Source organism: Bos taurus, chromosome 25 (genome assembly GCF_002263795.3).
Source record: "Bos taurus isolate L1 Dominette 01449 registration number 42190680 breed Hereford chromosome 25, ARS-UCD2.0, whole genome shotgun sequence".
NCBI classification, from domain to species: Eukaryota; Metazoa; Chordata; class Mammalia; order Artiodactyla; family Bovidae; genus Bos; species Bos taurus.
Genome location: NC_037352.1, coordinates 34,841,660 through 34,868,733, shown reverse-complemented (window position 1 = coordinate 34,868,733; position 27,074 = coordinate 34,841,660). Strand labels below are relative to the sequence as shown.

Below are 27,074 nucleotides of genomic sequence, written 5' to 3'. Positions count from 1 at the left end.
TTTATTTCTAAACCATTAGTTTGTACATTCCCAGGGTGTAGCTAGCAGATTGTTCGTGAGTATGCTGTTGCCACCACGGTGCCTTAAATGTCATTTAAGTGTCTCTGTCCTGGAGCATTTCTGGCTTTCTGCTGGGCTGGATGGCAGCGGAGGCCAGCCTGTGCTGTAGTGGGAAGAGTGCAGATTTGGGGTTATTCAGGAAGACGTGGATCTTTACTCAGCTTCTGCATGCTCCCAACCATTCCAGATACTCACATTTCATTTCACAACCACTCAGCAATGCACTAAACAGATGAAGAGACCCAGGCGTAAATTAAGTAACCCTCCTCCAGATCCTCCAGCCATCAGCACCCAAGTCTGCATTCCTTCAAAGCATACATTCTTTCCCACCCGCACCCCCCCCCCAGCCACGTGGCCCCCAGTCCCAGTGCTGTGCAGGGGATGTCATCATATTGGAGTAGGGGTTTTGCTTGGGGGCTTGGTTCTGAGCAATTTGGTCAGTTTCTGCATCTGAGCAATGGCGCTGCCCATATGGCAGTCCCCATCACCAATCACAGCACGAGAGTTCTTCTCCCCATTTTGCAGACATAGACCCTGAGGCACAGAGAGGCTGATTTAGGGGCTGCGGCTCAGCCTTGCTTTTCTGACACTGTACCATCTCCTGGCCCCAGGTGCCTCTGCCCTGCCTACCACCTGTGCCTGGCAAGTTCGAGCAACACCCTGAAAGGATGAGCCATTTCCACTTCAAAATACGCCCCACTGAGCAGTCATCAAGGCCCATCATTCTGTTTCGTATCTTTTTGGCGATCCCTGGGCCCTTGTACCAAGTCCACGCTGTTGTCCATCTTCATAGCTGGCATGACAAGGCACTCTGTGTGTGGCCGTGGGGGTAGCCCAGCTGGGCTATGTCCAGCATCCACAGCAGCCCGTTCAGGGTACCCAATGAATAGCATCCTTTTCACTGTGAGTGGAGTGTGCAGCAGTCATGGCCCTGGGACTCAGGCCACCCCGGCAGAGATGCTAGAGTCACCAGCCCACAAGCAGAGCGTAACAGCAGCCACCAAGGCTCCATGCCTCCCAAGTGCTCAGTCCACTTGCTGGCAATGTGCACACATTTTAAAAAATATATTTACAAAAAGCCTGTGAAGAGGTCTTATTTACTCCCTTTTAGAGATGACTTACCCTGACTGGTTCCTCTCCACTCACAAAGCCCTTCCCTTCCCTGCCCTCCACTGACACCTCCTCCCCAGGGTCCTCTAGTTCTGACTAGGGCAGTTGGCGCCCCTAAACCAGACCAGAGCTTGGCTGTCACGACGCTGCATTTCTTCTTGTTGTTGTTCAGTCACTCAGTCATGACTGACTCTTTTCAGCCCAATGGACTGCAGCACAACAGGCTTCCCTGGCCTTCACCATCTCCCAGAATTTGTTCAAACTCATGTCCATTGAGTCAGTGATGCCATCCAACCATCTCATCCTCTGACATCCCCTTTTCCTCCTGCCTTCAGGCTTTCACAGCTTCAGGGTCTTTTCCAGTGAATCAGCTCTTCACATCAGGTGGCCAAAGTATTGGAGCTTCAGCTTCAGCATCAATCCTTCCAACGAATATTCCGGGTTGATTTCCTTTAGGATGGACTGGTTTGATCTCCTTGCAGTGCTAGGGACTCTCAAGGGTCTTCGCCAGCACCACACTACTTAGACTAAAGTGCGGTGGATATTACCAACCTTCTCGAAGCTCTCAACTGTAGAAAACTACCTTCTCTACCCTGATCTTCCAAGGTCCTCAATGTTATAAAAGTCACCAGTGAGCCTCGAGGCATCTCTTGACCAGTGCAGACTTCTCAGCCTGGAATCTACCCTTGTTCATGCACAGACATACCCCAGGAGGCCTCCCATGTTAGTCAGGACCTGGGGGCTGGCGGGGGCTTGGTAGGGGGCGGGGTGGAGGTCAAAAGAGGAAGGTGCTGCTGACCTGCCCTGGGACAGACCGTAGGGTGGGGAGAGGATGCTTCCAGACGTGAGGCATCCTTGCTCAGTGTGGGAAGTGGACAGAAAGAGACTCACCATGAGCTCCGGTGGTGCAAGGACCAGCACAGCCGCAGCGTGCAGGCTTCTCACTGCGGTGACTTCTCTTGCTGCCAAGCACGAGCTTTACGGCTCTCGGGCTCAGTAGCTGTGGCCACGGGCTTAGTTGCAGGAGGCATGTGGGATATTCCTGGACCACGGATAGAACCCACGTCCCCTGCATTGACGGGCAGACTCTTAACCACTGGACACTGGACCACCAGGGAAGTCCCACATGTCTTTATTCAGAGATCCCAGTGCAAGAAGTGGCTCCTCTGAGGTTGTGCTGTTCTCACAGCAGAGAGAGAGCATGCAGAGCTGAACCACACACTCACTCTTAGGTCTTACATGCAGACGAAGCACGTGGCACCACCACTTACGTCCCACGTGGCCCCGTCTGCCACCTGTGGTCCAGAAAGCCCCCACACGTCATGTGGCTACGGGCAGAGACAGGCGACGCCCTCCCTCACAGGGAGGGCAGACGGTGGGGGAGCAGTAGCAAACACTCTACAGGACGCCCCAAGCCCCATAGTGCAGCTCTGCTAGCGCCCAAAGGTTGGGTGTTCTCTCACCCCTTCTAAATCTCGGGAGTCTCATCATCAGTTTCCATTAGCTTGGCCTCTAGCCCTGGCCTCTGAGTTCTCATCCTGCTGGAGGCAAATATTAATTGAGATTTAAAATAAAACCCCTTTCTATAGACCTTTATCTTGAATGTTAATCCTTATAACAGAAAAGCCCAACTCAGCATTATAAAAGTGATGTTGAAAGGATAACTGTTGGATCCAGGAAACTCTCAATAGAATCACAGGGTGGGCATCTGAGTGGGGTGGGGATGAGAAGTTCAACGTGGGAGGCCGGCCGGAGACCGTGGACATATGTGATGGGAAAGGATGCTCCCCTGTGTTGGCGCCAACTAGGTGCCTCTCATCAGAGAAGCAGGTCACCCACCTGCTGACGAGTCACAGCGCTCTCTACATAGTAAGCATTTTCATAGACCTCAAGCTGTACCCCTTCACCATGTGCTCACTTCTGCAAATAAAACAGTTGACCAATGTACGTAAATATTTATTCACACAATAAATATGTATTCAGCACCTACTACGTGCTCACCATCAGGAGGAAAGCCTAGCACAGGCTCTCAGGGAATCCTGGGTCTCCCGACGGAGCCTCATCTGCAGTCTGGGACCTTTGGGACAATCCTATGTGGTGACGGGAGTGGCCGGCAGCCCAGAGACGGATCAGCTGAGCCTGGAGGATCAGAGGAACATTCCAAGGAGGCGCCTTCCAGGCTGCGGGGAAACTGCTCACTATTGAGGGAATAGGGAGTAACCGGGTGTGGCTGGAGTGCAAGGCGAGGCGGATCCCCAGAGCAGAACAGGTTTTACCCAGGGCCTGAGCACCGCCAGAACTTCTCCAGATCTGCCCAAGCTCCACCAACAGCAGCCCCTCTGTACTCTACTGTTCCTCGAGGTGGCCCTGCATGGGTGTGGGCGGTAGACAGCATCTCTGCCTCGGGCTAGCTTTGCACATTAAGTAGCCAGAATGTCTAACCTAGGACCTGACATCCAGTCCGTGCCTAAGACCTCACTGCAGACCTCTTCTCATTCACAAACCTCTTACCCCCTGTGCCGAGGGGCTGCCACGCTGAGTTCTGGTTCAAAGGTAGGCGCTCAGGGCATGAGGATGAAGATGATGCCGTCTCTTCCTCTCTCACAACATGATAAGGGGGACAGATGGGGCCCCACTTCCCTGCGCCAGGTGCTGAGCACTTCACCCCTCTGGGCTCTCCCACCCACCCAGCCCTGGTCGGTGGGGCTGGCACACAAGGCCGGCCGGCCTGGCTCCAGGAAAACCCGGCACAGGCATCCTGGGGCCACTGGAGCCTGCACTATGTCTGGCAGCACAGCCGGATCTTCAGGAGGCATAGATGCCAACAAAGGGTGCTCAAGGAAGAGAAAGCATGGAATTGAGAAGCCCCAGGCCACAGCAAGGGAAAGCCCACCCCAGAAAAGATGGAGCTGGGCAAGGGGGTGGACACACCCAAACTCTGAGCCCAAACCCATGGAAGGAGTCAAAAGAGTGAGTGAGCAGAGAAAGTCTCAAAATTGCCAGAATCAACAAATCCTTCCAGGTTTGGAAACCTTGGAGGAAGGCTTGGGGGTCTTCATCAAGGAGAAACTCACCCACACATGGCGCTCTCACCACCTCTCTTAAGAATCCTCAGCCCAGGTGCCTAATGTGTTAATAATAAAGCTCAGCGGCCTGGCCTCGTTCTCGCAAGTCTGCATCTGTGCAAACAGAGCACAAAGAAGACACAGGTTCAAGGTTCCTGTACTAATTTGCTAGGGCTGCCATAACCAAGTGCTGCAGACTGAGCAGCCTCAACAGCAGACATGTGCTTCTCACAGTCTGGAGGCCGGAGGCCAAGGTTGGGGTGTCGGCAGGGCTGGTTCCTTCTGAGGGCTGTGAGGGAGGGTCTGTTCCAGGCCCCTCCCCTGGCTCCTGGTGGTTTGCTGACCATCTCTGGTTTGTAGGTGCCTCACCCATATCCCTGGCTTCCTGCTCACGTGAGCTTCTCCTGTGTGCATGACTGTCTCTGGGTCCAGATGTCCTTTGTTTATAAAGACAAGGTCATGTTGGATTAGGGCCCATCCTAATGACCTCATCTTAACACGGTCATCTGCAAAGACCCTATTCCCAAATAAAGCCATGTTCGTGAGTACTGGGGGTCAGGACTCTCAGGACAGGGATACGGTACGATCCATAACAGTCCCAAGTGTGTTGTGTAGGGTACTCACCCCTCCCCCACATCCCCACCAACAACCCAGACAGGAGCGAGAAGACAGTGTTCAGGATCCTTCCACATCCCATTCTCTGCCCCCTGTAGAGGCAGCCACCTTTGTGGGTTTAGGCCGAATTCCTGGGAAGCAGATCTGGAGCTGAGCAGAGAAGCGTCTGTAGGTGTCTAGAGGCGTGGAAAGCAGCTGGGGCCCCTGCCCTGCTTCTGGGGCAGATTCTGATGCCCATGGGCACAGTGCGCACAGGAGGTGGCAGAAAGGCCTGGAGTGAAGGGAGAACTCGAGACATCTGGAAAGGCAACTCCAAATATCTCTCTTTGCTCAAAACACTGATGTAAGTGGTGGTTAGGAACAGTTGAAATAATACTGCTAAGGCATTCCCCAAATTATATAATAGACACTGAAAAGACTTTATATGTTCATGAAAGCCCAGTACAAAATTTTCCATACAGTTTGATTTTAATACATATACACACACACGTTTGAAACAGCTTTATTGAGATATAATTTACATACCATATAATTCACCCGTTTAAACCTGGCATTGACTTTTACTACAGTCATGATCAATCGTGTGACATTTCATCACCCCAAAAAGAAACCCACACCCCTTAGCCATCATCCTCCGGGTCCCCCACCCTAGACAACTACTAATCTACTGTCTCTATAGTTTGCCTACATGCCTACCTTTCATTCAAAATTAAAAGGGAACCGCAGACAGAGGAATGACTTCCACTGGTGAATGGCAGAATTATGGGGTTAATTTTCCTCTTTATTTTTTAATATATTTCTAATTATACAATGAATATGAACTGCCAAGAATCAGAGTGGGGGAAGGATTTTATTTTAAAAATAAAGAGAGGACTACCTTGACATTTTTAAGTAGTCCTTATGGATTATTTGGAAAACATGCCCAAATCACCACCTTGTTTTATTAGGGGAGAAAGTGGGTCTGAGTCCTCAACAACTGCCTTCACATAGGCATTTTGCAGCACGACTTGGTAGAAGTTGGAAGTCCATGCACTGTGCTTTTTTTCTACTGCCTTGAATTCCCCGAGACCCGCCCTGCTCCCCCTCCCACAAACCTTGTGTCCCCCTCCCCAGGGTCTTCCCGTCTTTAATCAGGTGACCTCTGTCAGCCCTTAACAAATTGTTGGTTGGCTCAGGTGAGAGTCCCTGTAATTATACCACATCCTTTTGCCTCTTTAATAACGTTGGAGACAGAGTATAATTCTGTGAGGGGACAGAGGAATATATAATTTAGTGTCCTTTTCCTGAGCCAGCGTGAACTCCGTGCGTGTAGCATCTTGCACACTTCAGGGGTAAAAAGTGATCTGTTGTCTGAGCAAACGTGTTTGGGGAGCAGAATACGTACTGAATCCAGCCAGCCGCCAGAGCCTCTTTGGATGTGTGTCCGGTGTGCTGGGGACACATCACCTTTCTCTGATGAATAGGCTTTTCACTGGAGGGAAACCAGCTCAGCTGGGTTGGTTCATGAGACACACTGATCCTGGCCACTGAGGCAGAAACTTACCGTCGCCTAAACTCGAAACCCAGACACCATCCTTAACACTCCTGGATCCTCTGAGTCTCACATCAGCTCAGCTGGACCTGGGCTCTCTGCTCGGCCTCTTTCCTGCAGTCCCCACTCCGCTGCCCTGCACGTTCTCACCGGGGCAGAGGCAGCAACCTGGTGGGAAAGGTCGTCTCCTTCCTGCCCCTCCTGGCCTGCTTCCACTCTGACTCAGGTCCAGATAGTGCACTGACCCCCTCACCTGGCCAGTCTCACACCCATGTATCCGTGCACTTCGCCCCCAGCAGCCCCACATTCCCTGGGGTGTAATAGCCCCATCTGGGTTTCTTCATCTGGATTCTATGGACAGAATACAGGTGGACACATGAGTGTCCTACAAGTAGAGCGTGTAACCGTGTGTGTTACAGGTGTTTCTAGAAGGAGGGTCTTTGGTTTTCAGAAAATTCTTCGAGAGGACCTAAGGGCTCGTAGGTTTCAGAACCTTGGAGTTTGAATGTGTTCCTCCCCTTTTCGTGTCACCTCTCCACCTGGTGAGCTGCTCTTGAGAACTCTGCTCAGATGTCACCTGTTTTATTGCTCAACGCCCGTCCCCTTCTTGGTGTCCCCAGGACTCTGCTTACCGAGCACTTTCCTGGCTGGGATTCATTTATTTGTCTTAGTTGCAGCACACATGATCTTCAGTTGTGGTATGTGGAATCTTGTTCCCTGATCAGGGTTCGAACCCAGGTCCTCTGCATTGGAAGCATGGAGTCTTAGCCTCTGAACCACCGGGGAAGTCCCCTGGCTGAGATTTCACTACTCATTTACATACCTGTTCCCCAACTGGACCACGAGCCCCTGGGGCTGAGAGCTGTCCCTCTCTGCCCTGCCTCCAGTTCGGAGTCTGGCGTGTGTCAGCTCTTAGTCTATACTGGTGGAAGAATAGTCTACACTGGTGGAAGAAGGAAAGAGAACGTGTTCTCTTGGAGAGCCCCAACTTTGTTGGGTGATGGGACTGCCCTGCCTCCTTCCCCTTCAACGGGCTGGTGCCCGTGGATTTTCTCCCTCTCATGTGTTTGTAGACATTTACACTAAGAGGTTGAAGGCCCAGCTGTCCAGCATTTCCATGAAGAAATCAGACTCCCATTTGCCATGGGAACTCAGTAGACATGCAATGATTATTAAATCACCTCTTGACAAATTTTGAGCTCTTTGTTCTTCTTGTCTTCCTCCCATTTCCTTTCAGATTGATGCACTGAGTAAGAGAAGCAAAGAAGCTGAGGCAGCCTTCTTGAATGTCTACAAGAGATTGATTGATGTTCCAGGTAAGCCCAGCACTTGCAGCCCATCCATGGGCGTTGTGTCTGGTGAGTCGGTGGGTTTCTGATGGAGCTGCCACGTTAGGCTTTGGTTTAAAATGCTGCATGTTTCACAGAGAAGAAATAGAACCTGTGTGTGCACTGTGCAGACGCCCTGGATGTTCACGGTTCTGGGCTGACCAATTCCGTGTTCAGGAATGGCTTCGATAGGGCACCTCGCATGCCTCGCTCCTCTCCCAGGTCATCCAGGGAATCAGTGACCTCTGGCCAAGTCTTTCACTTCATATCAAAGGGCAGGTGGTAACCCATTTAACTACAATGTGTAGGAGATGTTTCCTCTTTTGAAGGCAATAAAGAGCTACAATTTTAATAACGCTTGCTACGGCATTCAGAGAAATAATGGCTCCTCATTCCTTATTTTAGAAAAGCAAGATGGAATTTAGAGCCCCCACTGGTCCCATCAACCCTCTGTCCCCAGGTGGTCCACTCAATCCATGGGGAGGTGACAGACACAATCACACGGGTCCCAACCCAGTCCTGAAAAGACTCAGATCAGAAAATGAGCCACTCGAATGCCATCCTCTGCTGACCAAGGAAACCAAATTACCACCACCCTCCCCACCCCGCCCACTAGAGCTGCAAGCGTGCCCTTATTAGGAATCCGGTGTGTGTCACCAACACAGCTAGAACTGTCTTAACAAAGCAAAGCAGAAACAAGTCTCCTTTGTATCTGTATTGTATTCTAATTCAAGTCCACTGAGGGCTTTGTGTCCCCTCTGGGAGCCAGAGGCCACACCAAACTAGGAGCAGGAGAACTCACTTAGACACTTGGGACAAGGAGCAGGGAGATCCAGATGCCAGGGTCTCGTTATAAGTTCTTGACCACATCCCTTGTTCCTCTGTGAACCTCAGTTTTCCCATCTGTAAAATGGAATAAGGTCGGGAAACAGCCTAGTGATGGAGAGGGATTGCCTTTGTTCTAACCCTTTTGCTATCTCAGGAGTTTATCCAGCTCTTAGTTCCAAATTCTAGCCTTTCAACTGTACCCACCTAGGGTTTCCCGAACACTCTGACCGAGGCTCATGTGAAGCCTCTTCCACGGTGAGTGAATCACTTGTGCCGTCCTTCTCAGGCATCAGCAGCTTGGGGGACCTGCTTGCGTTTTCTTGTGCCAGTGCTAGCTCTGTTAGTGACTTAGTTGAAAGGGGCCAGCTTACTTTGCCTTTTGCCAGAGACCCAGAGAGCCTACAGCTCTTGTTTTCTAAATAACCTACACTCTTTTTTTTAAAAAAGTCCAGCTTGTCCCTGGGTCCTCCCTTAGTGAGGTTTCTCCACTGGGAAGCCACTTGAACAAGTCGTTGGGTTTCTTTGTCTGCAGTTATTTGCCATCTTCACTGCCTATCAATAGAAAAGAGACCACTTTTCTCATCAGCATGCCTCTTTACCTGAGCAGTCCTTATTCATATACATATATAATTTTTAAGGAACTTTGATCATGAGTATATAGTTATATTCTGCTTTTTTCCACTTAATGTTATTCCATCATCATTTTCCTTGTATTGGTGATATGCTTCATAATTGTCCTTTTTTGGCTGGCAGTTTTAATTTAAGGTGGTGTGAGCAAATAACATTTGATGTTTTCTGTAATAATAAGAGTTCATCAGAGTATATTTGCATGCCACATAGATCACGTTTACCTGCCTCCCAGGTACGTCTTTCTTACAAATGCTGTGGTCTGACACATCTAACAAGTACTTGAAAAGCAGGAATGGAGCTTGGCGATCTCAACCTGTGTTTTGAAGTCTGCTTATTGCTCAGATGAAGTAATAATGTGGCTGAGGCTTACAGGAAGGACCTGGTCAATAGCAATGCATTTATTGACGGTCAGTCACATAAATGGGGAGAGTCGGAGGGCCTTAACTGTCTGTGGGCTCCAGGCTTCAATCCAGCCAAATTCAGAAACATAGGTGGGGTGTGTTAAGTTATGGTTTCAAGAAACAACTTGAACTTCCCTGGTGGTCCAGTGGTTAAGAATCTGCTTGCCAGTGCAGGGGACATGGGTTTGATCCCTCTTCCCAGGTTGCGCTAGTGGTAAAGAACCTGCCTGCCAGTGCAGAACCTGTAAGAGATATGGGTTCAGTCCCTGGGTCAGGAAGATCCCCTGGAGGAGGGAATGGCAACCCACTCCAGTATCTTTGCCTGGGAAAATCCCATGGACAGAGGAGCCTGGCGGGCTATAGTTCATGGGCCCACAAAGAGTAAGACATGACTGAAGTGACTTAGTATAAGGAAGACCCCACATGCCTCAGGGCAACTAAGCCCGTGCATCACAGCTACTGAGCCTGTGCTCTAGATGACTGCGCTTAGCATCTAGATGATCCTTAGCACTCAGGGTTCATCACACCAGCACATGCACTTCAGAGGCCTTGGGTTTTTGTGGCTGGTGCTAACATGTGTTAGGTTAACACAACTAGAATGTGTTGGGTTAAGTAGCTATCCAACCAGCATCCCAAGCTCGACACACCCAGCCTCACGCATGGAGCAGGGGACCCCCTCTGCCCCAGCCCTTTCCCTCCCCCAGCGGTGCAGCTCTATTGTTCAAAAGAAGCATTGAGGTCACCAAGCTCCTCCCTCTTCTCAGCTTCCACATCTGAAATCCCAAGTAGCGCTATTTCTCCTTCCAAAAACCTCCTTTAGATCAAAGACACCAAGTAAACATTTAAATCCACGATTGTCCTGCTGTGTCCTCTGAACAGTTGCCACCATTAAGAGCTCATCTTTACCTCCCTTCTCACTTGTCACCAGATGTGCCTCATTCCTTCATCAGTTTTGAGGTTATTGCCAGATACTTGTTATCAGAAACATCCTGCTACTGTGGCCAGTGTATGCTATCTTTCCCCCCTGCTGTGCCCCTTGGCTCCATGGAGCACCCCCAAAGCCCCGTCAGCACTGAGGATGCTGTCCCCTGGCACGGTGCTGAGTACCAGGGATGGACTAGGAGCAGGTGCGACAAACAGCTTCCTGTTCTTGTGGACTTGAGAGTCTGGTGGGAATGTGGGCATCCAAAAGTCATCACACAGATCATTAGTGAATTTTAGGTGTGAGCAGTGCTCTGAAGGCAGAGCCCCGGGGCAAGAGAGTGTAGATGGGGAAGGACAGGGCAGGGTCAGAGGTGGCAATGAGCCCCAGGGAGCAGGAGGAGGAGAGGGAGATGATGAGAGTGGCCATGAACCATATCATCCACACCGGGACACCATTAGTAGTCCAAGAGCCCTGCTCGTCATTGAGCTGAGTCAGGGAATGCAGTGACTCAGGAGGGAGGGGCCCAGGCCGCTGGAGTAGATGAAGGGTTCTGGACTTTGTCTCACAGACAGACCATTGATGGATTTTAAACAGGGAAATGACGTGATCAGATTTGCATAACGAAAAAGTCAGTCTGACTGCAGTGTGGAAGCAGATCAGAAAGGGATCCCAGGTGGTATGGGAAGGGAGAGGTGAGGTCACTGGGTTTCTACTGGAGGAGGTAGACTTGGAGAGGAATGGACAGTGGAGGAAAGCTACTCAGATGGCTCTCGCCCAGGACCCAGTTCATGCAGTGTTACTTCATCCATCTCTAAATGACAATACTGTTTATGTGGTTCTATCTGGTTTACAAAATTAAAAAGAAGACCAGCGAAAAGTGTGCCAAGTTAGCCTCCAGTCACCAATTCTATTATTGTTCCTCATCATTATTCTAGTTGAATGTGGCCTTTGCCTTTCTTGTCAACGTCATGGCAGTAGTAAAGTAGTTTTATATTGAGATTCGTAAAGTCATAGTTTTACATCATCAGCCTAAATGGCTTCATCTGTGACTCTTATCACAGATTTTATATCATTGTTTATATGATCAACGTACAAATAGCTTACACTTGCAAATATTTAAAATTTTTTATTTTAATAACCTCTGATAGGGATTTATATTAATTTGCTAATGGCCACTCACATGAGGAAAAGAATCATAGCCTCTGCCAGCAGCGTGACGTGGAGAGGACACCCGGCGAGGCCCCGGGTCGGGGAGTCCTCAGCAGCAGACACCCTGACCGGGAGGCTAGCGTCCTTGTACACTGGAATCTATGTTTGTGGGTGAGAGCAGAGGTCAGCGACTGTCAACCACACTGACCCCAGCAGTGCAAGAAAAAGTTCAAGGTGTGCTGTTCCGAAGTACACACTCCCTCTGCCTATATTTCTGGGAGCCACGTGCCAGGCCCAGCACCACCCACCCAAGATGCAAATGCGGCTGAGAGGTAACCCCTGCCCTCCCTCGGGTGGTGTGAGACTGCGGAGCGTCTTTGAGAGAATATCCCACAGTTAAAGCTGGTGAAGTAGGCAGCCTCCTTCCCTCACTGTAATGGAAGAAGAAGTAAATGTCTCCACTCTTAAAGTGTGACCCTCTCAGATAGCTGGGAAAATTCTGGAATGACCTCCTCTTAAAGGCCCTTGCATAACTGGAATTTTTACTGTGTTCTGAGTAGAGTTACCATGGTATGCATAATCTGCCAGGAATTAACCTCGCGTGGGTGACTTTGCTCTTGCTTCTTGATACTTTTTAGATTCTTTACAATGAGCTCGTCTCTATCTCTACAATCGGGGCAGAGGGTTGGGGGTGGGGGGTGGGGTGGGAGCATACATTTATAAAATATTCAATTCTCAATCTCAGTTGCTGAATAGCCCTTAGTAGTGGGTTAACCAGATAAGAACGTAAGCAGTAATGGGTGGAGTATTTGTCCACACTTAATAATTGGTATAAAACACAACTGTGCCTTTTCAGTCCCACAAACATCTCTGCAAAGGTTTTTTTTTTGTTTTTTTTTTAGAAGTTCCTAGAAAGAAAAGTGTTGGAGAGCTGGGCAGCGGTGCTGCAGAACATCTCTGCCCCAGTGTAGAGTCCATTGACAGAGTCTTTGCTGGTTCTCATCATCTTCTGGGTTCTCTCTGGGCCCCTCCCACCCCAACACCAACAGAGAGTCATCGCTCAGTCCTTGCTAAGACATGGTTTAGGCCCTATAGACCCAAACCCTTCAAACACAAAGGCAGTGCCCAGAGGGGTTGGTTTTAAGATTTAAATCTTAGGGAGCCCATAATGAGATGCTTGTGCTCAGGCGTGTCCGACTCTGTGCAACCCCAGACTGTAGCCCACCAGGCTTCTCTGTCCATGGGATTCTCCAGGCAAGAGTACTGGAGTGGGTTGCCGTTTCCTATCATTACCAGTGATATAAAACACTTATGGACTCGGGAAACTCTGCTGGAGCACAGTGTTTCCTGACTGGCCCAGCTCACTTCATTCCCCTCAGATGACTGGCCTGCAATCAGAAGTAAAACGTGTTAGTTTTCAGAAGTCTTGAAAGGGCACCAGCAGAAGGGAGCCCGTTTTGGAGGCTGCTCTGTTTGCAGCACCCACACCAAGATGCCCTTGCTCCTGGGTACTGCTGCTTCGGGGCGGCGGGAAGTTTCCATCAGGATTTAAGAAAACCGTCTCTGCTGGAGAAGGTCCCCATTGGCCTCACATCTGAGCATCCAGAAGTAAAAGTGGACCATCATCCGTTCTGAGAGCTGCTTTTTAATTCTTTTCTGTAAGAATAACAGGGCTTCCCCAATGGCTTAGTGGATAAAGAATCTGCCTGCAACGCAGGAGACACTGAACACACAGATTCAGCCATTGGGTCATGAAGATCCGCTGGAGAAGGAAATGGCAACTCACTCCCATATTCTTGCCTGGAGAATCCCATGGACAGAGGAGCCTGGTGGGCTACAGTCCCTAGTGTCGCAAAGAGTCGGACACGACTGAGCAACGAAACAAGCACATGAGAATAACAGAGTGAGCCGGTCCCTTGTGCCCAACAGGCTGTTTAAAGTGAAGACATGCTATCAGTTACCGGAAGCGCTGTTCAGTCTTTTTTTCCTTTCTGTCTGTCTTTTTTCTTCCTGTCTGTCCCCTGATGAAGGATGCATAGTAAGACTCCTGGCCAAAAAAAAAAGCAGCGAAGTCTTATACGATCTGTTAGAACTACCCCCTTGCTTCTCATACCAGGCTTTTCACCAACATGCATCTTGGTGGCATTTTTGAAGGCCATGTGATGTGGCCACCCCAGCCTGCTCCTGGGAGGCTGCTCCAGTCCGGGTCTTCTAGGCTCCCAGGGTTGGCAAGCAGCCCACAGGTGCCCAGGTCCCTCCAGAGAGAACTCTTAACCTCGGAGCCTGATAGCAGGAGCCCCTTTGCATGTTTTCAGGTTACCTTCCTGAAACATCTCCATTCACATGTGAAAATCAACCACCAGCTCCATGATAGGACAGGAGAGGGACGGGGCCTCAGCTGTGGAGTGAAGCTGTGGGTTGCAGGTGCTCCCATTCCCCCTGCTGGGCAGCAGGACCAGAGCTGGTCCAAAGGGGCCAGGGGGTGGTCAGGCTCTGACCAGTGCTGGGGTGACTGCAGCCGGAAGAGGAGGCCGCCTCTCCACCCTCCTTGACCAGCCTGAAACAAACTCGGGTCCCGAGGAGCAGAACGTTTGCAAGCCAAGCAAGCAGCTGCACATGCACTGAAGAAAGGCCAGCCTGACAAGATGGGCATCCGAGGCGCTTGCCGCCCCACCTTCAGGGTTCTCCCTCTGGACTCCTGTCCCTGGCCCCCAGCCCAGCTCACTGGTGGCAACTTGGTGACTTGGCTTGCAGTGGGGGCGGGGGTGGCGTGTTCCCCCCACTGCCGTGACTGGGGTGGTCCTGGCACACGCGCTATCTAGACAGCTTCTCATCAGTTGCTCATCAGCATGCTAATTGCTGTATGACTAATTATGCCCTGAATTCCAGTTGATTTTCTTAATGAGACAGCTGGGTTAATTATGTAATCGTATGATTACATTAGCCCAGAGTGCCCTGGTGGAGGGAGCGTCTGCTGCGTTCTGATGTCGTCACGGGGTTGGCGCTCATGGGCCGCATCCCCTCCTCTTCTGCGCACAGGTGGACTGGGGTCCAGGGGGTCAGTCTTTGCGGGTCTTTGCAGTCCCTCACAACAGAAGCAGCCAGCATCCCGCTGCCCTCCTGCACACACACCCTAGCACACTGCCACCTGATGGAATCAGAGCCCCGATTCCCAGCCCCACAGCTTCCCTCCTGCCATGTGGTTGTGGCACCCTCTTCCTCCTCCCAGGACATACCTGCCTCGGGGCTAGTGGTGTGACAGTGACCAGGGCACCCACACCAGTGTCCTGAAGTTCCTGCAGAACCACGCTGGTCGTTCTACATAAGGTCAGAGCAGCCCAGACGGGCCCCACGCTTATTCCCAGCATCCCCCTTACAGGTGCTGTTTCACACCTTTCTTCAGCCCTGATCTCCACACACCTCACATTTCACTGAGAAGACACGTGTGCTCAGAGGACGGTGGCATCTCCCTCCACAGCCCAGCTCTCTCATCTAAGAGTCCACTGTGCCCGCAGAACCCACCTCCGCCGTTATGCTCCTCTTCAGACCCTCTCTCCTCTGCAGGAGTGTGGGTTCCCCAGACTCGCCCTGGGTGACTCTGACTCTGTTAGGCTTGCAGACGCCGTGTGGCCACAGGAGAGCAGCTGGTCCCCCACAGCACTACTTCCCACCAGAAATTAGATGACATCTCCCCCCGCCCCCCACTCCCCGTCACTGGAAAGTAGATGACACCACCACGCACACAGTGGGTTTGGCCACAGAGGCAGGGTCAGCCTGCTCTCCTTTCCCTCTCTCACACTTTAGAGCTATCTATCAGTGAGTCCTGCTGACCCAGCCTCCAGGGTGCAACCCAAATCTGACCACTCACCCCGTCAGCCACCCCTAATCCAAGCCTCCGTTACTTCTCACCACCTTGACTCCACCTTCTCTGTCCATTCTTTCTACAAAGTCCATGGTTTGAGTGGACTTTCTGAGCTACTTTTGTTCATGTCCCCCAACAGTAAAAAAAAATTCAAATTTGTACCCCCCAATATATACTATTTAGTTATTTAAATGATGTACATGTGTCATTACAGCAGTGTATGAAATACATTGCCAGTCATGTACTAAAAACAGAATTTAAAGGATGTGATGAAGACTCAAAAGGACTTAAAATTTACATTTTATTAGCAGTACAAAAAAACATTTTGCTCTCAGTAAAAAATACATATATTTTAAAATCAACCTCATTGAGGCATAGTCTGCACACAATAAAACACCTATTTTGTGTACAATTTGATACAATGGCCAGTAGACAGTCAAGATACAGAACACCCATAACCCCTCAAAAGTTCCCTCACAGTCTCAAATGCCAGCAACCTCTGATGTGCTTTCTGTCAACCCCGGTTAGGTTCATCATTTCTGGAGTTTCACATAAATGGGGTCCTTGGGTAGGTACTCTGATGCGTCTGACTTCCTCCACTCAGTGTGGTGTGTTGGGGGCTATTTGTGCACATTTACTGGGGAGCAGTGTTTCACTGTGTGGATGTATAACAATCTGCCTTCGCATCCACCTGTTCATGGACTTTTGAACTGTTTGTGGCTGTCGTGAATAAGCCTGCTGTAAGTGTTCATAGACAGCTGTATGTGGACGTCTGTTTTCATTTCTCTTGGATAAATAGCTAGGACTAGAATTCCTGGGGCGTAGGGTGGCGCATGTTTAGCTTGACAAGAAACCGTCGAGTGGGTTTTCCAAGTAGTGGTGTCACTTCGGCCCCTCCCCCGATGCGTGTGGGACTCCAGTTGCTCCCCGTCCTCCACGCTGTGTGTTGTTGTCAGTGCTTTAGGTGTTAGACATTCTAGTGAGTGTAGAGCGTGTTTCGTTGTGATTTTAACTTGTGTTTTTCTCAGTGACTAGTGATGCTAAATTTTTATTCACATGCTTTTGGCCCTTCGTAGAACTTCACTTCTAAGGCATCTGTTTAAATCTTCTGCCCATTTTTTTAATTGAATTGTTTGGCCTACTGTTGAATTCTAACTTTTATATAGTCTAGATACAAAAGTCCTCTGTCAAATATATTCCCTGCAAATATTTTCTCCCAGTTTCTGGTCATATAAAGAGCAGAAGTTTTTATTTTACTGCAGTCCAGCTTATTATTTCATTGATCTGAATGTCTATCCTTATGTTAGTATCATAATATCCTGACTCTTGTGCCTTTTTAGTCAATTTTGAAATCAGATGATATATAAGTCCTTACCTTTGGTCTGTTTTTTTCAAAATTGTTTTGGTTCATTGAGTTTCTATGTAAATTTTAGACTTGACTTGTCAATTTGTACAAACAAGCCTGCCAGGATTTTGATCTGGATTCCACTGTATCTATAGATCAATTTCAGGGAAACTGACAACACTACTGAGTCTTCCCAGGAGTCTTCTTTTATCTGGTTTTAAGACTTTCCTTTTATTCTTCTCTTCAGTAATTTGACTGCTTATTGGTGTTCTTTGCATTTATTCTGCCTGGACCTTGTTGAGTTTCTTGGATTGGGGGTTTATAGCTTTCTTTGGAAATTTTGCCACTTCTTTCAAATACATCCCTCACCCCTTTTGGGGACATGTATGTCAGATTGTTATTGTTTCACAAGTTGCTGAGGTTTTAGTAACTTTTTTTTTCCAGTCTCTTCTCTGTGCTTCTATTTAGATAGTTTCTGTGACTATATCTTTGGATTAGTTCTGTGATCTTTTTTATTTTGCAGTGTCTAATGTGCTTAAGCCATTATAGGGAATTTTTTTTTTTTTTCATTTCAGATATTGTATTTTAAGTTCTAGAATTCCATCTGGTTCTTCATAGCTTCTATTTCTCTCCTTGTTCTGTTCATGTTTTTCTTTCATCCTTGAGCATGCTTATAATAATTGTTTAAGTCTTTGTCAGCTACTTCCATTGTCTCTTATAATTTCTGGTTCTGTTTTTATTAACTGATTTTTTTCCCTTCTTTGCATGTCTAGTAATTTTTGATTGGATGTTGGACATTTTAATTATTAACTGGATTTTGTTGTCTTTCTTAAGAGTGTTGAAATATTTGGGGCCGGCAGTTAAATTACTTGCAGATCAACTCAATTATTCAGAGACATGCTTTATGCCTTTGGGGACAGGTCCAAACTAGCCTTTACTTTAGGATTAGCTTAGCCCTCCACTCTGGTGTGGCCCTTTGCTGTCTTCCACTGAATGTCCTGGCTGTTCAACAAGCCTCTATTCTAAGGCCAGTCGTAACTCAAAAGCCTCCTAACACTCTGCACACTCTAGGATTTGTTGACTTAGACCTCCCTTGCAGTTCTTTGCCGAGCCTTGTGGAGCTTCACCTGATGTGTACGTATGTACCTTATCTTTTATCAACAGGTTTTAGATTACTCCTCTGCAGATTTCTCTCTTGCTCTGCATATCTCCTTCCTTTCCAGTGCTCTGCCCTGTAAATTCCAGGTGCTTCAGCCTACTGGTCTTCTGAAGTCTATCTTCTCAATCCAAAAGACCATTATGCTCTGCTTGGGTTTCCCCCTTGCCTGTGCTGCAGTCCAGGAAGTATTTCCTGGCAGAAAGTCAGGGTGATCATAGGGCTCACCTTACTTGTTTCCCTCTCTCAGGGATCACCGTCCTGCTCTGCTGGTTGTTCAACATCTGTAAATGGTGGTTTCATTTAGATTGCCTAGTATTCCAGTTTATGGCCAGAGGTCAGGTCTGGTGCCAGTTAATCTGTCAGAGCCAGCAGTGGAAATCTCCCAAGTTCTGTTCATTTTGTTGTTGGTTTCAATGGCTGCCATAAATGGCTGGAAAAGATAATCACAAAGATACATAGCACCAAACCAAAGCAGTACATTATTAGCAATCTTTACAAAAACATGATTTCTACCTTTGAAAGCTGCATACCAGTTATGAGAAAATATTAGTTGAAGTTCAGCTAGTAAATTTTTATTTACCTTGGTATTCAATTTTTCTTGCTAACTAGTCGGAAGATATTGTATTTTTTATATTATCAACAAATGGGTTTGAAACTCCTTTTGACAAATATTTCTTCAGGTTTGAGTTAATTGATAATAGGTAACATCTGTTGAGTGTTAACTCCAAGCCTGGCAGTGTATACACATATTATGGTAATTAATCCTTACAACAATTTAATGATATTGGCACAATTATTATGCCCAATTTATAGATGAAGAGAGTACAATATGGAGACATTAAGTAGCTTCTCTAAGGTTGCACATCCAGTAAGTGGCAGAAATGGGATTCAATAGCATGTAGTATGGCCCACACTCTAAACCATTTCTCCCTACTCCCTCTTGTTTGATATGAGGCACTGAGATTTTTTTTTGTAGACAATGTTGTCTTTGCCCATAAGTTTATGTGACGATGGGAACATTTCCAAATATCCACTTTTAGAATGCTGTCACTGTAGATGAGTTTCATTCAAGAAGCAGTTTTTTTCCCCCCACTAAGTATTAAAACATCACATTTACTTCGAAGGCATAGATTATGTGTTTATATTTTTTTAAATGTCTGCCAGGCAGCATATTACTGATAGCCATCTGCCATCACAGAACAGGGCAGCTCATTTAGAACACTTAGCTTTTTAAAAGAAAATTGTATAACTCATCTTTAAGCTTAAAACTCTTAAATACTTTGCAGCTAGGAAACCAACAAACCCTTTCGTGGCACTGCAGTTTCCCTCATGCCGCAGTGGCTCATCTTGCAAGAGTCCTATTCTCTGACGGCTATGTCCGTCACAATGGAATTGAATCCAAACTCAGTCCCTTAGCTCACTTTAGACACTATTTTTATGGGACTGACACACTGCCTGCCGTGCAGCAGGGCGTCTCCGACACAGTAATTTCAGCTCTGAAATTCAGTTTGATCCTTCTTCATATTGTCTCTCTCCCTCTCTTTTTTGTTCATATCTTTCTTTAAATCTTTGCACTCAGGGCTCCCCCTCTGGCAGCTTGTTCTTTGCCACTTCCCCTTCCTTTCATCATACCTCACCAGCTTCTCTCTAGGCCTTATATGTGCCTCCTCACGCTCACCCCTGGACCCCTGCATGGCCATTCCCTCTACTAAGAGTCTTCACATTCTCTCCTCTTCAACATCCAGATCTCAACCCCAGGGTGACCCCCTCAGAGTCCCTCCCTGTCCATCTGTCTCCAGGACCCATTTGCCATTCTCCACGCACTGTCTCCTCTCATCCTCACGCTTGGCAGAATTGAAAGCACCCTGTTTTGTTTGGTTTTGCTGTCTGTCTGTCTCCCTCACTTCAGTAGAATGTCACGTCTTTGAGAACAAGCATCTTGTCTTGTTCACCGTCATGTCCCCCCAGCACCTGGCACAGTCCTGATGTCATAGAGTGTGTACATGGGTGCCAGCAGTTGGACTGAACTGTTTCTGTGGCTGCTCCTGGCCCTCCCCTGCTTCTAGCTCCATGCTGTTCCTTCCATGTGAATTTACTGCCCCAAAGTCTCCATGGGTCTAAACTCTGGCTCTTAAAAAAAAAAGGTCTCCTTTTCCTGGTTTCTCCATCTGGAAATGGTCTTCCATTTGGCCCTTCTTGCTTTTACATTTGTTGTTTGTGAACATGGTTTATCTCTGATAGGTTGGGCCTGCCTGATTCGCCTGGACGTCCATCCCAGTGTCTTACCCAGAGCAGACAGATGCTTAGGACAGACTTGTTATATTAGTACTTGAAGAGACAGTATAATTTAGTCGGCTGCTGGTCCAGGAAGCAGAAATCTTAATTAGACTTTTGCATACCTGTTTGCCTGGCCGACTTCTCTCCTCCCCGTGTTCCCTGGGTCAGACGCCGGTGCCTGACATGCTGCAGGGCCCCCTCCCCACTGACCTCTGGCTGTGACAGCTAGAATTAACGAGATAATGTCCCATGTACGTAGGCGAAGGTGCTGAACACATGCAGGCGATGGTCTTGTTGTTGTTTGTTATAATTACATTCTTTGAGTCCTGTGTTGCATAATGAGCTATAACATGCCTCAAAGAGCGTTTCAGGAATGAACTATGAGACGGCTGTAGAACACTTGGCAAGTTTGTCACGTCGGGAGCATGGCAGCGGCAGTAAAGCACGTTGACTGGGAGGTGGCAGGGATTTCGTGTGTTCCTGTTCCACGGATGGGTGTGTGCTCTCACCTCCCCCAGACAGTTCCCTAATGGAGCTGCTGAGACGGGCGGCTTGTGACGTTCAGAATAAGACCTAACAATACTTGTGTGGGGTTTAAATGGCATTGGAAATCATTAACGAGACAAAAAGCTATGATTTCCCCTAGATTAACATGCAGGCTGGGGTTTGGCATGCCGAAATTCATTGTTTTGGTCTCTAGCCCAAACATGCTAGAGTCATTATATTGTCATGTGGTAATTAGCTGTTCCTTTAATACAAGTAATAAAAATTAAGCCTAAGAGGTACTTTAGCAATGCCTTTTACATAATCCAAAACAATATTCAAATGCTGTAGGCGTTGAGTCATTCAACTGTACTGTAGTAAAGTTTGAAGTTTAATGCATAGAGATGTTTGAATCCAGTTCATTCTTTATTCTTTGACCAGTTTTGCTACTTAGGCGTTAACCTTTAATCGTGTTAAATTAAATATACATGCCATAATGAATAATTATGAGCGTGCTAGAATTTTCATTTACAATATAATGCTTTGAAAATGTGTCTAAAGGTCCTAGTTACCCTTCACTTGACAATGTGCATGCTATTTTTATATGTCACTGAATTCCTTGCTGAATCAAAGGAGGGAAGCTATTTTTTTATTCGAAGCAGATACAGTGGGTCCTGGCCTCTTAAAAGGAAGGGACTGGAAGAGTTGTCAACAGAAATTTTGGGGATGGAGGGCAGTGTACTAGCTTAGCTCTTTAAAAATATAATTTGGACTGGCAGTTGTGCCAGGAAACCTACAGGAGTTGATGTTCATAGAATTTTATAGAAGCACAGTGGTTCTCCTCCTCAGTTCTTCCCTGATCTCTGTTTCAAGTTCAAGTTGTCATCGTACGTGGAAGGAGCCAAGGGCATGCTGCTTTATCTCCTTCAGGCCATTTGCCTGGCATGAGACCATGGTGGGAGAGGAGAAGGGCGTGGGAAGGTGTCCAGGGAAGATACTGAAATTTAAAAATAAAAAAACTGCACCTGAAATGTTCTGAGGATGTTCATTCTATAGTATTATTACCACTCCTACTTACAAGGAACCATATCCCTGAAATAGCTTTTGAGATCTAATTTAATATAAATATTTTAATGCTGATAAAAATAATCATGAGAGGCCACAAATGAGAAAGCAGTGATGTAGTCATAAGCTGTATATACGCACAGAATCAGTGCCCAGCCACTGGGGTTTCATGTGATGGACGGTGTTGGACGCTGTACTGAACGAGCCCTGGGGCCTGAGTTTTGTAAACCCCACGAAGACACTGGCATCTCAGAGCGCTCCTGGCTCCTGGTGGCTGTGCCAACTGAGGCGTGGTAGGCTGAGCCCTCCCTTCCAGGAACCAGGGGTGGTCTGAAAAATTAACGGCACTGGTATTTGAAAATTAAGTGAGCGCTTGAATATATACCCTTGTTGATCCACAGGGCTCGGTGTTTAGCATTCCTCACCCAGAGACTAAATCTTTGCAGCCGTCTCACAAGTGATGCTGGCGTCCATACCAGAAATATCTTCCGTAATCTCTTCTAAGCCCAGCAGACTCGGGTATGCTTCTGCTCTGACAGGGCCCGAGAGTCCTAGAGGAAGTGCCCCCACTGGGGCCCAGCAGGTGGATTATAAGTGCAGCAGAAATAAAAATAAAGACCCAGTTGATGCCAGAAGAACATTTAATATCTCTCCATTTTTGTGCTAAATTAATGGTAATGGCAAAGACCTCACTAGTACCGTAAATTTCCATGACCACAGTGTCCGGTTTTAGGTCCAAATCCGTTACAGGAACCGGAACCCCTTCCAGGGCCTGAGAGTGGGCTCTTGTCTAACACTCGGAAATGAATTTTCCTAGGAGACACACATGCTGACAAAGCAAGAGACTTCCCTGGGAAGGGACACCCAGGAGGAGAGCGTCAGGGTAGGGGCCCAGGAGAACTGCTCTGCCACACGGCTCACAGTCTCAGGTTTTATGGTGAAGGGGTTCCTTCCCAGGTCTCTGGCCAGTCATTCCAACTCAGCATACTTCCTGGTGGTGCACACTTCGCTCTGCCAAGGTGGATTCCGACGAGGATTCTGGGAGGTTGGTAGGACGTATGGACTGGCGTCTCCCCTCTCCTTTTGACCCTTCCTGAATTCTTCCAGTTGGTGGTAGCTTGCTAGTTTCTTATCAGGACCTCCTGTTGGAAGATTATTCATGTCAAGTGGTTACTATCATGCCTGGGCCAGGATGGGTGGTTTCAGTCGGTGGTTCACCTAATTAATCCAGTTTTTTTGTAAGGAACATGATGGTGGATAGCACGTTGAATTGTCTGCAGGGCCTCTCATACCTGGCCTAGATCTCCATTCTCCTACTGTTTGTACTATAACTCGCAGTGTGGTGGCCTCCTGGCTGGCTGGCTCAGTGGCCCAGTACAGGTCACCATGGCTTGGTCACCAGGTATGCCTCTCGCAAAAGGCACAACCACCGTGAGCAGAAACTCGGGTTTCTCCTGTCTTCAGATCACCAGCTAGTAAATCCTGACTGTCTCCTGAGCATGCTTCATCAGTTAAAGGATGACCATCTTACAAGAGCCCCCCTCAGGGGACCTTCCTCATTGGAAGGATGATCACTGATCGCACAGATCTAGGTCCGAGTTCTCTCTGCCCCTTGTTGCTGTTGTTGCTAAGTCATTCTGACTCTTTGCAACCCCGTGGACTACAACCCACCAGGCTCCTCTGTCCATGGCATTTCCCAGACAAGAATTCCGGAATGGGTTGCCATTTCCTCCTCCAGAGGATCTTCCCGACCCAGGGATCAAACCCACGTCTCCTGCATTGGCAGGTAGATTCTTTACCTCTGAGCCACCAGGGAAAGCCCTCTGCCCACTAACCAACTGGAAACCTGGACGCATCACCCTGCCTCCCTGAGCTTTAGTTCCGACTTCAGCGAAAAGAAGGAGATACATGTCACACATCTTTCTCCCAGGATTGTCCTAGGGCTCAAATGAGAAAATGTCCATAAAAAGTGTTCTGTGATGAGCAGACGCTCTCCGGGCAGCAGCTCTCATTTCCAGCTTCACAAGAATTATTAGAAACCTGAGGCTTTTGGTACCTTCTCCAAGCGGGTGCTGGGAGATTTTTCCAGGTTCCCCCACTGCCCCTGCCCACCCCACCAGCCACCATGTATATCTCTCACTCTTCCTAGCAGATCAGGGAATGAAAAATCCTTCAAGTGTCACACCAGGCCAGGGCAGCGGGCAGATCCCAGGGAGTCCATGGTCAATCTCACCCCATTCTCACGCACTGGATTCTACCTCTCCGTCCCTTAGTGGCTGCAGAGATGAACCCTGTCCACCCAGCAGGGCCCCGGGAAGCTGATGGCCTGGGAGCCAGGTGACCTGCTCCGAGCCTCTGCAAGGGTGGCTCAAGTGTGTCCAGAGGAGGGTGACCCGTGTGTCCCTCTCTTGCAGATCCCGTTCCCGCGCTGGACCTTGGGCAGCAGCTCCAGCTCAAAGTGCAGCGCCTGCACGACATTGAGACAGAGAACCAAAAACTTAGGGAAACTCTTGAAGAATACAACAAGGAATTCGCTGAAGTAAAAAATCAAGGTTGGTGGAAGATGTATTTGTTCCTTATGTTTTCTTTTCTTCTTTCTTTTTTCTCCTGTTCCTTTTTTTCTTCTCTTTCTTTTTTTTTAATTGATTTACCCATACAGTTGGGACTAGCTCTGATTGTCACCTATGTCATAGAGTCCAGGTGGGGCAAGAATCTGAGTCAGTACAGAGAGATAATAATAACACTTAGCTATTGAGAAGGAAAACTTTTCCTCCACACTATGTCCACATATGATTTTATTGCCTCCCTGATGGGACTGATCAGGAGTCTTTAAAAATTCTTCCTGAATCATGGTGTGATAGGGTCTGCCTTTAAAAGACGGATGTGTTGCCTGCGGGTGGCACCTGTCAGACAGCCAGCTTATGATCAAAGGGCCACATCCAGTAAGTGGTTTAATAATTGCTGCCGATACATTAAGGCTTTAGACGAAGGCTCCACGTCCCCACACTTAAGAACCCCCAGGGCCTCGTCAGGGTCACCCGTTCATGGCGAATCTAAAGGAGGAAAACAAAACTTAGCCTCTTGGTGTGGTTGTCCAGCTGTCAACAAGGAGAGAGGGCAAAGGTTGCCCTGGCTTTTCCTGCCAAGGAAGACCGGAGAACTCTCTCCTACACCTAAGATGCAGATGTGTCCCAGTTCAGGCTTCCTTGTCTCAGAGAAAAAGCCGCCACCCTATCTGACAGCTGCGGCAGGTCTCAGCCAAGTCCAAGTGGAAATGGGCCTCTTTGGTTTTGTCTGGGGTATGGGTGAGGAAGGTGACAGAAAAGAGAGCAACCTGCTTGAGGGACTTCCCCTGAGGGCTGCAGAAGGAATTACGTGATGACAATTTTTAAAAGCATCCTTGGAGGACTTCCCTTGGCAGTCCCAGTGGTTGAGACTTCGCCTCCCAATGCAAAAGATGTGGATTCGCTCCCTGGTAGGAGAGCTAAGATCTCACCTGCCTCACGGCCAAACATAAAACAGAAATGATACTGTAACAAATTCAATAAAGACTTTAAAAATGGTCCACATCAAGAGAAATCTTTTTTTAAAAAGAAAGAAAGGCTTTTTTAAGAAAAATTTAAAAATTAAAAGCATCCTTGGGTTCTGAGACCTTTGGACCCAGGCTGATGAGGAGGGACTGTCCACGGAAAGGACCCAGGAAGAGTCAGGAAGGTCCAGGCCTGGACAGTGAGGCAACAAGCCTGAAGGCCCCTTCCTGGGGGACGCCCCCTCGTTCTGGCCCCACAGGGAGCGGAGAGGCTGTGGACTGGAGGGACAGCTCCGTCCTGCTGGGGAGCGAGGTGTGGACTTAGGAGGTGGGGGGGTGTCCAGTGAGAGAAGTACTCCCTCCCGGCTCTGGTCAGAATCACCCACGCTCAGGGGAAAGAGAACCCGGAAATTCTGGTTCTGATGTTTCTGCAGCACCAACCCAAAGCAGGGGGGCACTTGTTGTTTCCTTCCAGCGACCCCTGCCATCTTATTTGGACAGATCCACCACCTGGGTTTCCTTCAGTATGATTTGGTTCTGGTGAAAGGCGTGTGCCCCCTCCCCACCTGCCTCATCACCCACCCCACCCCAGGGGCCAGTTGCCCAGTGTGAGGCCATCACCTCCCCCAAAAGTCTCACCTGATGGGCATTTTCAAATGAAACGCAGAGCCCAAGGGTCTTCCCTGGCAGTCCAGTGGTTAGGACTCCACGCTTCCATTGCAGGGGGCACGGGTTCAATCCCTGGTTGGGGAACTAAGATCCCACAAGCCCTGAGGCACAGCCAAAAAAATAGAAACACAGAGCCCATGCCTTAAGAACAAAGGCTCTGAGGCTGGCAGACCAGGCCGGGGGTTCCCTTGGTTGCCACCACTTCGCAATGGGAACAGAGCTCTTGAGTGTCCTCTGCTCCTCCACACTGCTCGCCCTGCCCTCCGCCTAACCTGCACCCCCACCCCAACCCCGCTCCACTCACACGGAGGGGCACAGCTGGAACACACCCAGGGCAGTGTCCTGGCCCCGGGCCCAGGTGGCAGAGGAGGGACAGAGGCTCCAGCACAAGTCACCCTGGCTTACCAAGCAATCCCCCCGGGGTGGGGTGGTGAAGAGACCCTGTCAGACAGAGTGGAGCTCCCAGCTAGTGCCCCAAACTCCCCTGGAAGGGGCATAGATGGGTCAGGGGCTTCCCAGATGTCTCCAACCCGTTGTTCAAAGCAGAGATGCCGCCTGTTTACAGCCTGTAGACTGTCGACTAAAGAGAACATGCAGGTGTTTCCAGAGGTGACCTGTCACGTGTCTGTTTTGGATGCGTTCCACTCCCACCCAGCCTGCGCCCCTTTGCTTGTGTATCACTAACCATTGTGATACATTTTTTCCCAGCCTCAAACACTCAGCCCAAGGGGCAGGAAGCCCCCTGTTCGTCTCTCAGATGCCTTGCCAGGGTCATTGGTCTTAATTCCCTCTCTCCTCCTCTGAGGAGATCCCCCTGGTTCCATTTAAAGAAAAGCACCAGTTTCTTATTTTAACAAAAGAGCTTCTAGCTTTTCTCCATAAGTCACGTGGGCATAAACGCCCGGCTGTCAAGCTCCTGCCTGGGCCAGCGTGTCCATGCAGCTCAGGGAGTGGAAGCCAACGTGAGTTACAGCCCAGAGGGACCAAGGCCACCGGTCCAAGCACTTACATGAGCAGAGACCTGGCAGGCGACCTTGTCACGT

At 48.7% G+C, this 27,074-nt stretch overlaps 1 protein-coding gene across 10 annotated transcripts in view; it reads left to right on the top strand.

The window, feature by feature from the left end:
• Nucleotides 1–27,074, top strand: part of CUX1 (cut like homeobox 1) — a 349,421-nt gene that overhangs the window by 183,868 nt on the left and 138,479 nt on the right. For all 10 annotated transcript variants that reach the window (XM_024985277.2, XM_024985276.2, XM_024985274.1 and 7 more), the window contains exons 4-5: nucleotides 7,619–7,697; nucleotides 24,248–24,385. In XM_024985277.2, the coding sequence (XP_024841045.1) occupies nucleotides 7,619–7,697; nucleotides 24,248–24,385 (217 nt within the window). The remainder of the gene's footprint in view (nucleotides 1–7,618; nucleotides 7,698–24,247; nucleotides 24,386–27,074) is intronic.